Here is an 18,091-nt window from a genome sequence, read left to right as displayed (position 1 = left end):
TCTCGTGGGTCACAATTTAAATCTTGTGGGTCATGATTAAAATCTCGTGGGTCACGACCAAATAGCAACTCAAATCTTGTGGGTCACGGCCAAATCTCGTGGATCACGACTCAAATCTCGTGGGTCACAATTCAAATCTTGTGGGTCATGACTCAAATCTCGTGGATCACGACCAAATCTCGTGGGTCACGACCAAATCTCATGGGTCGCGACTCAAATCTTGTGGGTCACGACCAAATCTCATGGGTCGCGACTCAAATCTTGTGGGTCATGACTCAAATCTCTTGGGTCGCAACTCAAGTTTCGTGGGTCACGACCAAATCTCGTGGGTCACGACCAAATCTCATGGGTCGCGACTCAAATCTCGTGGATCAGGACTCAAATCTCGTGGGTCACGACCAAATCTCGTGGGTCACGACCAAATCTCATTGGTCACGACTCAAATCTCGTGGATCACGTCTCAAATCTTACGGGTCACGACTCTTGTGGGTTGCTACTCAGAGCAGAATCTACGAGTGAGACAAGCCCGGGAAGTTTAAACTCAGTCATAACATTTCATTTAGCCCTGTGATTAAAAAAATGGGGGCTTAGATTTTATTAAAAAAAAACAACACAAACTAGGATGTTTTTATCAGAGTGGGTCTTTAAGAAATTAAAGTTCAGGCTCAGCTTTTTGTAGAGTTTTTCTGTACCGTTAATTTTTGTTTTTTATTTCTTTTTTTGTTAAATTGGTAATTTCTCATCTCTAGGAATCAGCTTTGAAATTTTTGAAAGATATCTTGTATTTTTGCATATTCTTAGTAGAAGCCACAAGAACATGTTAAAACTCAAATTCCAACATCTTTAAATGGGTGGGTCTTTAAATTTCAATTGTAATGATTTGCTAACCAGCCAGGTGTACAATCCATCAAATCTGTCAGGATTCATTTAGACAGGAGGTTCTCTAACAGAAAAAAACATAGATTTCCTTTCAGTTTTCTAATCTCTCCATACTTTTTCTAGTTAAATATGAACGCATCAAGTTCCTGGTGATCGCACTGAAGAACTCTGTGGAAATCTACGCCTGGGCCCCCAAACCCTACCACAAGTTCATGGCTTTCAAGGTACGCCCGGCGCCATTTGACCAGACTGACGGTGACTTTCAGCTAAAATCTTCTTCCTCTTTGACTTTCAGTCGTTCACTGAGTTGCAGCACCGCCCCCTTCTGGTTGACCTCACGGTGGAGGAAGGCCAAAGGTTAAAGGTCATCTACGGCTCCACTGTGGGCTTTCATGTGGTTGACGTGGACTCAGGCAACCCTTACGACATTTACATCCCTTCACATGTAAGTGTTTTTTGTTTCATCTCTAAAAAAGCAAATCCTACAAGATGGTATCTCTAGTTTTGAGAGATCTTAATCTAAGCGTGTTTGGAATATTTAAATGAAGGATTTTTTTTTTACCCTGAAGAGTTTCCTTGTGTCACCATATCAGAGTCATCAGTAATTCATGCAGTCCCTAAAAATGTCATTTGTGATCGATTTATTGTCGTGCAGTTAAAGGGTTGATGTCAGCTTTATTTTTAGTTTTCTAAAAACGGCGCTGCTGCTTTGGACCACACATGTAAAGGAGGCTGAATGCTGCTCATCTGATCTGATTACACAGCTTAAGGAAGGAGCACAAAGGTTATCCAAAGGGCGTCAGCACTCAACGGTTACTGCATTCTCGCTGCACCATGCAGACAGAGACGCGGGACGCGCTCGTCTGAATGCAAACCGTGCAATCGGGTCGCTCTGATCAATCGTCATAAATAATGGAGACGTGGAACGCGTCGATAGCATGAACAGTTCGGACATGCAGGAAAGCAGAGCGCAGGTGGAGTAAAACAAAAACTCCAGAAAATAAACATGATTCTCCATCTGTGCACTCCATAGGATCTTCTAACATCCTCAACATGTTTGCTTTTAACCATCTCAGTGGCCTAACCAGCTCAGTGACCTTGTGGTAGAGTGTCCGCCCTGAGATTGGAAGGTTGTGGGTTCAAATCCCGGCCAAGTCATGCCAGACTCTAAAAATGGGACCCAGTGCCTCCCTGCTTGACACTCAGCACTAAGGAGTTGGACTGGGGGGTTAAACCACCAAATGGTTCCCGAGCGCGGCTGTGTCTGCAGCTCACCGCTCCCCCAGGGGATGGGTCAAATGCGGAGAACAAATTTCACACACCTTGGTGCGTGACAAATAGTGTGACTTTAACTTGACTTAAGCTGGAATTTGACAAAATATTTATATCAGGGGGGTCAAACTCTATCATACAGGGGGACAAAATCCAAAATACTCTATAGGTCGCGGGTCAAACAGGAAACTCGTATGAAGTTATAGTTATAGTGTGAGGCTTTGTGTTTACAATGGATGGTAAATATCAGTATTCCAAAATCAGAACCCTGTGGACCCTCTTTAGGTAGTAAAAACATGCCATTCAGTGAGCTTTTAACGCTAAAGAGATTTATTTAAAGTGCAGAATTTTCATCTTTTGACCAGATTTGTACTAAAATCGATTAAATTTAACAACAGCTGAAGATATATTTCCCTAAAATGAAATATAAAGCTATGTTTTTCCTATTTATTGTGGTTACGTTTGAGCTTTTTAGAGTGTTTTGTTTTTCTTAACAATATATTTTGACATAATTGTGCAAACTTTTGTTTCAGAATCGACACGTGTGTAAAATATGACAAAATTGACAAATTAAATATCAGTATTCCAAACTCAGAACCCTGTGGCACCCCTTAAGGTAGTAAATACATTTAATCCAATGAGCTCATAATATGAGAGAGATTTTGTAGAATATTTACTAAAATTGATCAATTTCAACTAGAGTTGAACAAATATTTGCTTAAAATGAAATATAAAGACAAGTTTTTGCAATTTCTTCTGGTGATGTTTGAGCTTCTAAGAGAGTTTTTTAAATTTCTTTACGATATTTTGCTTCAGATATCAGAATCAACAAATGTAGGTGTAAAAAATGGCAAAGTTGACTCACATTTCTGTTTCTGAGTTCATTATAATCTTTATAAAAACAGATAATGAAATATTTCTTTGGATCTGTGAACTCTTCTCCTCCCGTTTGTGTTCCACCTTTCATGCCTCTTTGCTCTCTCCTCCCCTCCCACCTTCTCCTCCAGTGTTCCAGACAGATGAAGGTGACATGTTGCCATCCACCCATAGAATAGATCAACAGATGTTTCGTAGAAAAACCCCTTTAGTGCAGACGCAGCATTAAATGTCTCTACTGTGAAGTGCATTTCACCAGTGTAGTGATTAACACAGAATCTGGTTCGATTTGGGACGTGAACGAACTCATCTCGTCTTTCACTTAAAAAAAATAAAAAATGAAGCAACAAAACCTTGAAATGACACAACAGGAGTCTGGATACATCAGTGTTACCTGGACACTGAGCTCACCTGCATTCTGTCAACTCCATTCTAGCTTTTTTATAGCATAAATTCTCTTTTTTCACAGTGGTGGAAGTTCTTTCTGCTGAGACGAGATGAGTTTTTCACCGCCTGTTGCCGTTTCACTGCAGTCTTAAAGGGGACGAGTTATTCTTACAGATCAGTGAAGATTATTGGACAAAAACGGGAATGGAAACCATTAAAATTCAAAATTCTGAGAGATAAAACCAAACAGGAAAGTTTCCATTTTCTTTAACTTTTGTGAACTTGCAAGAAAAAAAAAAAGAAAAACTTTATTTTATGGCTCATAGAAAATTTTCATCTCTGCAGCTCTTTCAGAGTAAGACTTTTTTATGCTTTTTTTAAAATTTTCAGATAAATTACCTTTAAATCCTCAAATCATGCTGTCAACATTCAAATCTTGGCGTAACGTGTCCCCTTTAAGTCTTACTTCCTTGTAGCTGCACAGGTTAAATTAGTTCTGCACTCGGATTGTTTCCCTTCAAAATAAAAGCGCGTCACTTCATTTCAGCGACAACACTTTCACGCGAATGGCGATTCAGTTCGGCGCCTCAGAAATGTTCACCGTGTGCCGATTCCCACCAGATCCAGAGCCAAGTGACCCCCCATGCAATCGTGGTGCTCCCGAAGACCGACGGGATGGAGATGCTGCTGTGCTACGAGGACGAGGGCGTCTACGTCAACACCTACGGCAGGATCACCAAGGACGTGGTGCTGCAGTGGGGAGAGATGCCCACCTCTGTCGGTACGTCTTCTCCACGCCCGTATTTAAGGATTTTCCTTCCATAACTGGATAATAACTGCGTAATGATGACAAAAAAGAAAGTTATGAGCTTTGAATAACAACAGCAGTGCATGCAGACTCATTTGGGTGTTCCATATGTGATCAAACTGTACTGAGTGGGTTTTTTTAAGCTTTAATAGCTTTTAAATTCTAGTTTGTAACATCGGCCTGTAGAGCTGCTGGCAGAACCACCATAGAAGCTGGAGTGAGTGGGAGTTAATGATTAAAACAGATCAAAAGATGCTCTCCAAATACTTAATTGAGGCTTAATATGGGAGGAAAGTGTGAGAGAGAAAGCTGTAATTGTGAGACTTTACTGCCCTCCTGTGGCGAGATGAGGTATTACATCGTGTGGAGTTTGAACTGGTAAAATAAAAAAGTTGAACTTTATAAACAGAAGATAACAATTAATATGCAAATTTAAAAAAGGGCTTTGGAGGAAGTTTTACAGCATGTTAAATACAAATTAAGTCTGAACCTTAATGTATACAAACTACTTTTGTTTTGTTTTTTTTGTTTTTTTTTACCAGAATACAAGAAATAATTACTAAAAACAATAAATTTTGATCAAACTTTTACACAAAATCCACAAATCTTGTTGACTAACCTTATTTATTAAACCACCTTTTATAAATAATTATAATTATTTATGGATCAACAATTGGAACAACCTTTGGATTCCCTTTGATGATTAGTTATTTTTATTTTAACAATATTTTAATCATTTTCAAATCTTAAAACTTTATTATTTCTAATTTGTTAAACAAAGAGTTAGTCAACTATATAAAATGATCTGGAGATTATTCTTATAGGTTATTTTTTTAAGGAAAAAAACGAGTTTACAGCTGTTTTGTTTTTCTCAACATTTCAATTATTTAAATAAATGTAAGGAACAGATATAGATATTTTAGAATTTATGTAGTTTCTTCTTGCTCAATTTTTCCTCAATTTTAAAGTATTTTTTTTCCAATTTCTTCATAATTATTCATAATTGTTTCATTAGTATCATTTTCCAAACACTAATGACTCATTTTATTTAAATGTAATGGTAAAATATTTTGATCACTCTTGAATTGTACGATCTTCTAAATAAAAAGTTTGTTTTCTTTGCTGTTCTCCAGCTTATATCCATTCCAATCAGATCATGGGTTGGGGAGAGAAAGCCATCGAGATCCGCTCTGTGGAGACGGGTCATCTGGACGGAGTCTTCATGCACAAGAGAGCACAGAGACTCAAGTTCTTGTGTGAGCGGAACGATAAGGTAAATCCAAATATTTTATTTACTGTCACACAATGTAGTTTTTTTTTGTTTGTTAACTGAAAAATGCTGCAAAGGTTGTGAATAGAACATATTTTGTAGTTAATTCTCTCTCCGAGATTCTTTTGGACTATTTTGAAAGCATTCCTTGTTGTCCTTAAATTATGATGAGGCTGTTTTTAGCCAAAAAAAAGTGTTGTTTTCTAGGACATACAGTAGTTTTCTGCAGTTTGTTAAAAATTCTCCACTAAAGATGCTACACAATGGTGGTGCGTTCAAGAACATGTGTTCAGTAGAGCTACAAAATGTGGACAAAAAAAATCTAATCTCTGATTTTTTCATTCCAACAAAGGTCATAAAGGACAGAATATTTTTAACAATTATTTTATTTTAACTTTATTTCCTTTGTATTGTTCGTTAGCGCTCCTCCACCATCTATAACAGGGAGAACCTCGGAGCAAAAAGTCCGACTCCCTGATTGGTCACAGCTTCATTTTCTTCTTTTAATCTTAATTTTCTTTACATATGTCCTCCATCATGAGTTACATACCAACTATCTTCTTCATAGATCTTATTCTAGTAGATGAGAAAACTAAACGTACTAATAGACAGTTCTAGTTCAATATTTATTAATTTTTTTTGTTTTTTCTCTTCCAGGTGTTCTTTGCGTCTGTGCGTTCGGGAGGCAGCAGCCAAGTTTTCTTCATGACACTCAACCGGAACTCTATGATGAACTGGTGATGCGTCTGCCGGAGCGCCGCCTTCCCTTCCAGACGCCATGAATGAACTCTGTAACACTGGACAGACTAATGAAGTCAAAAAGAAAAATATACGTAAAAAATAACAAGAAGAAATCCTAGATTAAGGGTCGCACAGAAGCCATTGTTACTCAAGTGACTGGAAAACTGGTGCCACTAACTTTCCAAATCTTGTGTCTTTTCCTCTTTTCCTACCACTTTTTTAGTCCTCCTCACTTCCTGTCTTTGTCCTGGAAAAAGCAGAATTTGACCTAAATTTACACGACAAATTGAGTTTATTTTCTTCTCACCGAACTACATTTTACCGACGAAGACAAACGCTCCTCCGCCGACGATATGCAAATATGTCCCTTTAAAAATCCCCGCTCTCCCAGCATCCTCCTCTCCTCCTCCGACGGTGCTGCATCAGATCTACTGTAACATTGTTCGTTTCCTGATCTTCTTCTTGGACTCTCCAGTCTTTGAAGTTTGAGCGTGTACAGCACATTTGTGAAATCAGGAGCGTTGGTGTGTTTTTTTTATGTGTGTGGAAATCTGCAGATGGAAGTGAAACAGTCGAGAATTTGACTTTTTTGGGGGGTTTTTTTTAAAGAAAAGAGGCAATATTAAAGATTTTGGGTTCTGAGATGCAAACACAACCTCAGCAGGGTCTGAGCTTTGGTCCCAAAAACTGTGTGCATGTGGAGCGAACGGCGTCCTTTGCAGTCAGGCTCCTCCCTGATTTCTCCTTTATTTTTTGTTTTTTTGGTTCCTAACTGTACAGTGCCTAGCATGAAACGGAGGCCAAACGTCGAGGGTTAGCATTTAAACCGGTTTTTATCGTTTATTTCCTTCTTTATGCAGTGATTGTGTGTGTTATGAAAGTTTAAAACATTCGTCTCCTCTATTGGAGGCACATTAATAAAATGTACAATTTAATTTTTGATGGAAACATTAAAGAAAAATCATATTTTATTCATCAGGGATTTTTCTCCACCTAAAAACCACTTAAAATGAGTAATTTTACTCCTGCACATCATCATTTTAGTAACAAAAGATGTCAAGTTTGATTCTTTTTTTTAATGTGAAGGGACTTTTTACTGTAGCTGTTCCCCAGCAGCCATAAGTTTGATGTTTTAGCAATAAAGAGGCGAGCGGATGAAACCACCGTCTTCCCTGAGCGTGAACGGGGCATTATTCATGAATCTTCTGTTGGGAAATCTGTCTCTTTCAATGACAAAAAACAACAAAACCACAAAAAAACACTGAATATTTCTTTTTATTTTTACTTTTTGGTTAATGTTCTATTTTGACAAAAGCATTACTAATTTAATTGTTTTGTAAAAGAAGTGCTGTAAGAGAGAAATAAAAGGAAACTCGAGCTACAAGCTTCTTCCTCGTTTGTGAACTTTTTTTTCCTAAAGTGTGCACATTTGTATCAGATCGACCCTCAGACTTCGACCCAGCCGGTTTATCATTAACAGAAAGCCGTGTTCACGTAATGCGTGTAAGACGGAGGTAAAATTAAAGATGTTTATGGTGGGAAAAAAAAAAAAAAGTCAAATTTGGTATATAAATGTTAGGCTGTTCTAACCTTTGATCAGAGTCTATAGACTTTTCAGCAAATCAAGTTCTCAGTGATGTCCTAACAAACAAACAAAATGAAAATAAAGTCATAAATAGAGATAATAAAAGGAGTAATTATTATTTTTTTTATAATCTTTGTGCACGAGTGTGCTCATGCATGTGCGTGTGCACGTCAGTCGATTAGACTCTGTAATCACTCATGCTCCGTTCATTGATCATTACCAACCACCTGGCAGAGACATCACAGCCGTCATGGATGAAGGAAAGGTACACGGATTCTGGCTTTTTTCTGGATAAATGCTGAAATTTACATTGTTTTTTTTTAAACTTTTGTAGCTGTGTGTTATTTCTTTATCCCGCCTGCCCTGTTTTTTTCCACCTGCAGCAGCTGACCGGCACGCTGGCTTTGGCCGTGTTCACGGCAGCTCTGGGATCGCTGCAGTTTGGATACAGCCTGGGAGTTATCAATGCACCCCAGAAGGTTGTGCTCTTCCCTCACACTCACTTTAAACAAATGAGCTTCATCATTAATCAAAATAACAGATGATTTAATAAAAAATCAAATTAAAAAAGTAGATTTTTTTTAAATTTGTAGTTATTTTTTGACAATTTTCTTTTAGCTTGTAATCCATGAATCCTTTAAAACTTTCTCAACATGTTATTTTGTTTTTGTTTAATATGTTACAAATGAGACAAGGTTAGAATCAAAGTCCATTTTTTTTAAAGAATGCTGACATTCCGTGTTTTCCACATTTTTCTGATGACAGGAGGTCCCTCTTTCAGCTAAAAAAGGTGCAGATGTGCATTTTTGTTAATGAACAACACTGTCACAGAGCCGCCATCTGTCCTTGGCCTTGTTTGAGTTGAAATGCCAAAGTTGGGTGTGTTTTTGAACTTTTTCTCTTCTCTGATGTCAGTTCTGTAGATTAACAGAAAACGTGTAAAAATCACAGGTTGTGTTTAAACTTAAACATTTTTCATTTTCCAGAAAGCCACACATAGCCAAACTTTAAATAATTAATTTCTGCAATATTGATAGAAAAAAATATACTGAACCGTTTTAAAAATTAAACCAATAAAAAATAATGATAATAACTAGAAATGTAGCATTACCTGTGATAATACAAGTGTGAATGCTGTGAGCTGAATGCAGTCGCTGAAGATGCTAGAGCTAATTGCTGATAGCTAAAAATGCTGAAACTGATAGCTTAGCTAAATGATATAGTGGCCAAAAAGTGAAAAAATGTCTAATTTTGCCAAAACAGCTAGCATAATGCTAAAATATTAGCTAAACTTCAAATTTTCCAAAAGAATTTGGAAAAAACTCAAAATTAGCCAAAACAGTTAGCATAATGCTATAACATTAGCTTAACTCCAAATGAGTCAAAAAAAAGTAAAATGTCTAATTTTGCCAAAACAGCTAGCATAACGATAAATATTAGCAGAGCTTCAAATTTTAAAAATAATTTAAAAAAATCAAAATTAGCCAAAACAGCTAGCATAATGCTAAAATATTAGCTAAACTTCAAATTTTCAAAAAGAATTTTGAAAAAAGTCAAAATTAGCCAAAACTGTTAGCATAATGCTACAACATTAGCTTAACTCTAATTTAGCCAAAAAAATGGTAAAATGTCAAATTTTGCCAAAACAGCTAGCATAAAGATAAAATGTTAGCAGAGCTTCAAATTTTCCAAAAGAATAAAAAAAAGTCAAAATTACCCAAAACAGTTAGCATAATGCTATAACATTAGCGTAACTCCAAATTAGCCAAAACAAATTGGTAAAATGTCAAATTTTGCCAAAATAGCTAGCATGATGCCAATTAACTCCAAATTAGCCTAAAAAACTGGAAACATTTCTTAATTAGCCAAAAACAGCTAGCATGCTGCTAAATTAAAATTACATTCAAAACTGAGTAGTTGCTGAACATTTTAAAGTTTGAATGGTGTTTTTAGTTGAAAGTATCCAGAAGTTCACAAAGTTCAGAGTGCACAAAGTTGCAAAAATATTCAGTTTTTACTTAAATATGAGCTAAACTCCAAACTAGCCGAAAAATCTTCGGATGCTATATTAACAAAAAAATCTAGCTTGTTGCTTAAATACTAGCTAAACTTCAAAGTACTCAAATTCCTCAGCAAACTAAACTAATCAAAAATTTAAGCATGTTGCTAAAATATTAGCTAAACTACAAATTAGCATAAAAAAACTCAGTAGATGTCAAATTAGCCAAAAAAAAAGCTAGCACATTGCTTAAATACTAGCTAAACTCAAACATAACCTAAAATTCCTCAGTAAATTAAAATACTCAAAAACGTTAGCATGTTGCTAACTAGAAGCTAAACTCGAAATTATCCTAAAAAAAACCATGTAGATAAAAAATTAGCCATAAAGCATGTTGCAAAAATAGAAGCTAAACTCTAAATTAGCTTTAAAAAAACCCAGTAGATAACGAATTAGCTAAAAACGCTAGCATGTTGCTAAAACAGAAGCTAAACTTTAGATTTTTGAAAATTACTATCAAAAATTCAAAACATAGCCCATGAATATATTTAAAGGCTTGTTACTAATCTACTTAAAATACTAAATTTGAATACTTTATCGTTTATTTCATCTAAACATACAGAAAAGGAACAGGAGAATATCTAAAGTAGGAAGCATTCACACAGTAATATCCTGTCCCGTTACAGTTTAGAAGGGTGGAATAAAAATATTCTATGTGGGTCTCGATCGGCCAGATTGAGAAAAAAATCCTGTATCTCTAAGTGTTTAGGGCACCAGTCCAAATGAGGAAGTGGGCCTGATCTGGCCCGCGGGCCGTAGTCTGGGGACCCCAATTTAAACTGCACTGACCTCTTCTTGTTTCTACCTGTGCCTCAGATCATAGAGAACCACTACGCTCGGGCCTTGGGGGTGTCCTTAGAGAGGTCCGTGATGCTGGAAAACAGCACCGACCTCCTGGAGGAGCCCAAACACCCGTCGGTGGTCATGTACTGGTCGTTGTCTGTGGCGATCTTCTCCATCGGTGGGATGGTGTCCTCCTTCCTGGTGGGATTCATTGCCGACCTGAGAGGGAGGTGAGGAGGAGAGTTGCTGATTTGACCGGTTGAGTGCATATAAAGGTCATCCTGGTACCAACACTCCCTCTTTCTGCTTTTAGGGTGAAGGGCATGCTAATGGTCAACGTTCTGGCCGTCATAGCAGGCCTCCTGATGGGTCTCTGTAAGATGTGGTCGCCCCACATCATGGTCATCATGGGTCGGGCCGTCATGGGCTTCTACTGCGGTACTATCTAAATCAGGGGTCCTCAAAGTACAGCCCACGGGCCAGATCCGGCCCTCCTCCACATTTGGCCCGGCCCCCAAACTGTTTAAGCTAAATTAGACATTTTTTTTTTCAGTTTTATTTTGTCATTTTATTTTGTCATTTAGCGAATATTTCAGCTACATGCTAGCTGTTTTGGCTAATTTACACATTTTACCAATTTTTTTGGCTAATTTGTCATTTAGCTAATATTTCAGCTACATGCTAGCTGTTTTGGCTAATTTAGGCTTTTTAAAGTTTTTTTGGCTAATTTGTCATTTAGCTAATATTTCAGTTACATGCTAGCTGTTTTGGCTATTTTAGGCTTTTTTCAATTTTGTAGGCTAATTTGGAGTTTAGCTTTTATTTTAGCTTTAGGGTAGGTACTTTAGACTAAATTATGCATTTTACAGTTTTTTAGGATAATTTGTCATTTAGCTAATATTTCAGCTGCATGCTAGCTGTTTTGGCTAATTTAAGCTTTTTCCAGCTTTTTAGGCTAATTTGGAGTTTAGCTAGTCTTTTAGCTTTATGCCACCTGCTTTGGCCAAATTAGGCATTTTACCATTTTTTAGGCTAATTTGTCATTTAGCTAATGTTTCAGCTATATGCTAGCTGTTTTGGCTAATTTAGTTTTTTTTTTAGTTTTGTGGTCTAATTTGGAGTTTAGCTGTTATTTTAGCTTTATGCCACCTTCTTTGGTTAAATTAGATATTTTTGCTGTTTTTTATGCTAATTTGACATTTAGCTAATACTTCAGCTACATGCTAGCTGTTTTGGCTAATTTAGGCTTTTTAGTTCTTTTTTTTGCTAATTTGTCATTTACTCAATATTTCAGCTACGTGCTAGATGTTTTGGCTATTTTAGGCTTTTTTCAATTCTGTAGGCTAATTTGGAGGTTAGCTCATATTTTAGCTTTATGCTAGCTACTTTGGGTAACTTAGGCATTTTACAGTTTTTTAGGCTAATTTGTCATTTAGCAAAATTTTTAGCTGCATGCTAGCTGTTTTGGCTAATTTTAGCTTTTTCCAGCTTTTAAGGCTAATTTGGAGTTTAGCTAATCTTTTAGCTTTATGCCACCTGCTTTGGCCAAATTAGGCATTTTTTTCAGTTTTTAGGCTAATTATTCATTTTGCTAATGTTTCAGCTATATGCTAGCTGTTTTGTCTATTTTAGCCTTTTTTCATTTTTGTAGGCTAATTTGGAGTTTAGCTATCATTTTAGCTTTATGCTAGCTACTTTGGCTAAATTAGTCTTTTTACAGTTTTTAGGCTAATTAGTCATTTAGCTAATGTTTCAGCTATGTACTAGCTGTTTTGGCTAATTTAGGCTTTTTTCAGTTTTTGTAAGGGCTAATTTGTCCTTTAGCTATTATTTCAGCTACATGCTAGCTGTTTTCACTAATTTAGCCTTTTTTTTCAGTTTTTAGACTAATTTGCCACTTTGCTCATTTTTTATGAGCTTCAGCGTTTTCAGCTATCAGTTTAAGCATCTTCAGCTAATAATCTATTGCAGGATGATGCTAAATATCCAGTTTTTAAAATGTTTTGGCATTTTTTTCTGTGAATATAGCAGAAATTAATTATTTAAAATTTGTCTGTGTGCGGCTTTCTGGAAGATCGTAAATGTTTACATTTAGGCTTAGGTTACACTTTTTTGTTTGCCTACACCGGCCCCACATTAGAGACAAAAACAGTTATAGGGTCCCCTGGTCCAACTCTTTCTAATGATAAACTACTATTGGACAGATGAAAAAAGAAACGTTTATTTCAGGGTTGACTTCGGGGTTGGTGCCCATGTACATTGGCGAGATTGCCCCCAAAGCGTACAGAGGCGCCCTCGGAGCCTTACACCAGCTGGCTATCGTCATCGGCATCCTCCTCAGTCAAGTGAGTGGCGCTCATCTGCACACGCCCCTTCTGCTTGAGCACATGCTGAGCTCGTGTCCACTGTGTTTTGGAGGTGATAGGCTTGGACTTTGTGCTCGGTAACGATGAAATGTGGCCGCTGTTGCTGGGTCTGTCCGGAGCTCCCGCCATAGTGCAGTCCCTGCTGCTGCCTCTGTGCCCCGAGAGCCCCCGCTACCTCTACATCCTGCTCGGGAAGGAGCAAGAGGCTAAAAAAAGTAAAATACATTTTTTCACAGAAATGAAACCCACTGACCCTTCAAGCTGTTTCCATCTCCTAATCAATATATTGGAAAAACATCTTGTTTTTTATTTGCTTTGATAATTGATTGTGCACCTCCCACACTCACTTTAAGGCATGAGTGAGCTCTAAGAGTTTGGCAAACATTCTGACCTCACAGGGTTAATTTACCAGTTTAGGAGGTGATAAAAGGAACATAAACGTTGTTTTCTTACTGCATTTGCAGCAGCTAACTTTAGCATGTGGCTGCAGGTCTTCTGCGTCTAAAGGGGCCGTGTGACACCACCACTGATCTGGAGGAGATGAAGAGGGAGAAAGAGGAGGCGGATAAGGAGGCGAAGGTTTCCATCCGTTCTCTGGTGAGTCTCAGTGAAGGTGAAACCAGATGTTGCATCTTTGCACAGCTGGTTATTAAAATGTTAAGGAACAAACCCGATGAAAATCATGGTTTAAACTATTCATCTTTCTCATATCTTTGCGACAGTCGGATGATATTATGAAGGACCTGGAAATGACCTGTAGCTGTTTGTAATTAATTAATTAATTCTTTTAAAAATATATATATTTTTTATTTATTTCTTTTTTTATGTCTTCATTTGTTTGTTTATGTGAGTTTTGTTTGTCTGTTTATCAATTATGTATGTATTTATTTGTTTGTTTATGTTGTTTTTTTAATCAATGATTTATTCATTTATTTGTTTGTTTATCAATTATTCATTTATTTTCCTGTTTGTTTGTGTGCTTTTTGTTTGTTTGTCTATCAACTATTTATTTGCATTCTTGTTTGTTTACAAATTATTTATTTGTATGCTTATTTGTTTGTTTGTATGGTTGTTGTTTATCAATTATTTATTTATTTGTTTGTTCGTTGTTTGTTTGTTTATGTGGCTTTTTTGTTTGTTTATCAACTATTTGGATGTTTTTTCTTGTGTGGCTTTTGTTTGTTTATCAATTATTTATTTGTTTGTTTATCAATTATTTATTTATTTTCTTGTTTGTTTGTTTGTGTGGCGTTTTTGTTTGTTTATCAATTATTTATTTTCTTGTTTGTTTGTTTATGAATTACTGATTTATTTGGTTGCTTGCTTGAGTTTTTGTTTTTCTATTTGTTTATCAATGATTTATTATTTTGTTTTTTTGTGTGAGTTTGTTTATCAATTATTTATCTATTTGTTTGTTTATCAATTATTTATTTGTTTGCTTGTGCGAGTTTTTGCTTGTCTGTTTGTTTATCATTTATTTATTTATTTTCGTTTTTGCTTGAATGTTTGTTTGTTTGTTTGTTTGTTTATGTGGCTTTTGTTTGTTAATGAATTATTAATTTAGTTGTTTGCTTGTGTGAGTTTTTGTTTGTCTATTTGTTTATCAATGATTTATTATTTTGTATTTGTTCGTGTGAGTTCGTTTATCAATTATTTATTTGTTTATTTGTTTATGTGTTTTTTGTTTGTATGTCATTTATTTATTTACATATTTCATATTTTTATTCTATGAAATGTCTTGGGGTTGAGTAACTTTTGCCTCTTGACCTGGACTCCCTTCAAACAGAGATCAGTGGATCCCAATGAGATTTTCTTCCTGGTTAAATAAATCAAATTTGGCTCAAAACTGTCCGACTGTGAACAGCTCTGATATTTTTGGACCTTTTGTTTCACTCGTTGATGATATGTTGGGATTGTGAAGATGCTGTCAGCTAGTGGGAGAGCATTTAAACAGACGGGTGACAGAAAGAGGGAGCGGGGTTGCTCCACCTCAATAGTCCCGCCCACAACTCAGAGGCGAATTTCTAAAAAACTATTGCCACTCTGCAGAAACTATGTCCTAGAAAAGGACACAGGTTTTATGATTTTGGTTAAAAATCATAATTAAAAGAGAACCATTAGAAAATAGATGATTAAATCAGGTCTTTAAATATCTCTGGAAGAGTCAAAAAAAGACACGGTTAAATAATACGAGCAAATTATCTACAGGGAAGCTGAAGTGAACCAAAATGAAAAAACACAGATCCTTTTATGCAATAACTCGTGTAATTATTTCCTAGTTGGCCGATTACAACATTTCATTCATTTAGGAGCACATTGTCTCCTGCAAAGTTCACCTGTAGGTGCTATAAAAAGCAGATAAGCTGCATGTGTGAGATTCTTCTACGTGAACTTTAACTCCTGCACAACATTCCCTTTACATGGTGGTTTACATGGAAGTTAGAATCAAGATTTAGACAAATATTTACCTATAATGAATTAAAAAAAAACGTTTTTGTCTTGTTGTGTATTCAACAATTTTGCTAAGACAATAAAGATTATATTTGAGTTTTATCTGAGCTCAGCTATCTGTAGGTTATTATTAGCCCTGATTGTCTAATTCACCTTAGAAAAGCGTTTGTTCTTACATGTGATGAATTTACCAAGAGGAAATAAGACATTCTTGTCGATATTGTTAAATATTTTAACATAGATCACTCATTTTTGTGTTTAATAACCAAAGTTCATAGTTATTCCTCTTAAAAAAAACTAAAATTAGAAAAAAATAGTATAATTATAAAACACACAAAAAAATTCAAAAAGTAATTCTGTAATTTTTTTTTTTTTTTACAGAAAATAAAAGTATTTTAGAGATCTAAATTATTTCTGCAAAAACATTGCTCACTAGAATTAAGTTTAAAAAATCTTAACCCTGGAGAACCTACAGACTATGAGATTTCCGCTCATATTTATTTGTTTTTTGCTTATTTATTTACTCTTTATGTAATTTATTTTATTATTATTGTTATTTTTTGGTAATTTTTTGGAGCTACTGTTAATTTCTGCTTCCCAAAATGAACAACAAAAAAACAAATTTGTTTATTCACCTTTAAAACCTTTAAAAAAAAATTGTTTTGGGGTTCTCCAGGGTTATATATCAAGCATTTTCTACTAAAAATTAAAATTAAAATAAAAGTGGAGTAAAAAAGTGGCCAAACCAAGAACTATTTTTTTAAGAAAAAAATTCCACAAGTCATCAAGTCATAATTTATTAAACTAACATAATTTAAAAAACTCTTTCCAGGGAAAAAAAACTCGATTTACTCACTTAAGATTTTGTTCTTTAATGTAAAAAATGCATACTTTTTTCCTCTTTCGGGCCATTTATTTTCTTCTATTTTTACTCTTTTTCTTCTGCAATACTAAACTCAAATATAAAAGCATGTTTTTCTCAGATGTACCACATGTTGCTGTCCTTTCTCTTCCAGATCTTCTCCTCCGTGTACAGGCAGCAGCTGGTCGTTGCTCTCATGATGCACCTCTCCCAGCAGATGTCGGGCATTAATGCAGTGAGTGTTTCCTGCAGCTCCTGGTTAAACTTCCACAAACACAGAAAGATAAACCAGATCTGTTGTGTTTTTCTAGATCTTTTACTACTCCACTTCCATCTTTGAACAAGCCGGCGTCGGCCAGCCGATCTACGCCACCATAGGGGTCGGGGTGATCAACACCATCTTCACTATGGTGTCTGTGAGTGTCCAAAAAAAGAAAAAAAAAACACTCAAGAATGTTTCCCAGCTCACAGGTGAGGTGTTGTGTTCAGGTGGTGCTGGTGGACCGAGCTGGCAGGCGGACTCTGACTCTGGCGGGTCTGGGAGGGATGTGCATCTGTGCTGTAGCTATGACTGTGGGGCTGAAATATCAGGTTTGTTCAGTCCAGCTTTAAAACTTATTTAAAGGTTATTGTCACCCACAGACATAAACTTAAATTAGATGGAGTTTATTCAGTTGGCATCAACATATTGGAAACATTGGGCCATAAAAGGAGGTCGTAAACCACACTTGAGACCACAAGTGTATAAAGCAAAGTCTTCAACTACTGTAAATATAATTCAGCTTCCAGAATTTTTCCTCCTCTTAGTATCCTATGAAAAAAAGGACAAATAAGATAGAAAATCAAACACAGAAGTGATGCATGTTCTCTGTGAAAAACGTCTTTTTGGATCACTAGATGAGGGAATTGGGGAGGTAGTACAAATTGGGGGCTCGTCCGGGATTGGAATAATTTTGTATTACCTCTTTGATTTTACGTAACTTGATGAAAGAGAAGCTACAGACATTTCACTAATTTGATTTGATGGTCAAAGTAGCTGTTTTAAAAACTGACAAACCACATATGTGTGAGATGTTACTTATAGTTTTGACCTTTGACCCCAGCTGCACTTTTTAGCTCATTTAAACGTTAAAATGTAGAATCTCTCTTCATTTTAGTTGAAAGCTACATGAACAGGAAACATCGTGAAGCCTAGCATACGCAGATCTACTTTACACAAGCTGTAAAGCTACGTACACACCGGGTATTCAAGAACTAGCTTTTATCGTAGTACAAATTGGGGGCTTGTCCGGGATTGTAACAAGGAAAAAAACACAGATCTACTGCATCTTTTGCAGTACTTGACCTCAAAAAGGTTTTTTTTTTAGGGCTTGGAAAGTTGACGTGTTAATAGAACATAATTCATTTGTTAATATATATTAGTATCCTGCTGTGCAGCTGTGAGATCAGCGAAACAAAACTCCCTCTAAAATAGACTTAAACTTTTTTTTTTTTACATTATCGGATTGAGCTTGTATTAAATTAAAGAGATAATATAGTATTTATTTGTTGGACAAAAGTGATCTTTTATTTTAATAAATAAGGCGGAAAAAAATGAACGTCAATCTGATGGCTGTAATACAGAGCAGCAGCAGCAGTGCAGCCGCTATGGAGGGCGTGAATTGTATTTATTTTCATTCAAAAACATGTTGATTAGTTGGTTGACAAATTATATTCTTCCTGTTTATTACATCTAAAACTTTCAGATGTTGT

At 36.0% G+C, this 18,091-nt stretch overlaps 2 protein-coding genes across 2 annotated transcripts in view; both read left to right on the top strand.

Annotated features, from left to right (window-relative positions):
* The window catches only part of LOC112151658 (traf2 and NCK-interacting protein kinase), a gene marked incomplete in the record, with an annotated part of 98,737 nt that extends 91,120 nt beyond the window's left edge, over positions 1 to 7,617 (top strand). The window contains 6 exon segments of the mRNA XM_024280712.2: positions 1,003 to 1,103; positions 1,175 to 1,324; positions 3,159 to 3,176; positions 4,036 to 4,195; positions 5,356 to 5,495; positions 6,150 to 7,617. Coding sequence (XP_024136480.1) covers positions 1,003 to 1,103; positions 1,175 to 1,324; positions 3,159 to 3,176; positions 4,036 to 4,195; positions 5,356 to 5,495; positions 6,150 to 6,233 — 653 coding nt within the window.
* A 198-nt stretch (positions 7,618 to 7,815) lies between these two features.
* slc2a2 (solute carrier family 2 member 2) overlaps positions 7,816 to 18,091 on the top strand; it is a 14,930-nt gene continuing 4,654 nt past the window's right edge. The window contains exons 1-10 of the mRNA XM_024276740.2: positions 7,816 to 8,083; positions 8,202 to 8,297; positions 10,694 to 10,890; positions 10,974 to 11,098; positions 12,890 to 13,005; positions 13,079 to 13,241; positions 13,517 to 13,623; positions 16,494 to 16,574; positions 16,651 to 16,755; positions 16,829 to 16,930. Of these exons, the coding sequence (XP_024132508.1) occupies positions 7,970 to 8,083; positions 8,202 to 8,297; positions 10,694 to 10,890; positions 10,974 to 11,098; positions 12,890 to 13,005; positions 13,079 to 13,241; positions 13,517 to 13,623; positions 16,494 to 16,574; positions 16,651 to 16,755; positions 16,829 to 16,930 (1,206 nt within the window). The 5' untranslated portion in view covers positions 7,816 to 7,969. The remainder of the gene's footprint in view (positions 8,084 to 8,201; positions 8,298 to 10,693; positions 10,891 to 10,973; positions 11,099 to 12,889; positions 13,006 to 13,078; positions 13,242 to 13,516; positions 13,624 to 16,493; positions 16,575 to 16,650; positions 16,756 to 16,828; positions 16,931 to 18,091) is intronic.

This window comes from Oryzias melastigma, linkage group LG22 (assembly GCF_002922805.2).
Source record: "Oryzias melastigma strain HK-1 linkage group LG22, ASM292280v2, whole genome shotgun sequence".
Classification (NCBI taxonomy): Eukaryota; Metazoa; Chordata; class Actinopteri; order Beloniformes; family Adrianichthyidae; genus Oryzias; species Oryzias melastigma.
Note: the sequence above shows the minus strand (reverse complement) of the source record. Positions and strands in the feature narration are given on the sequence as shown.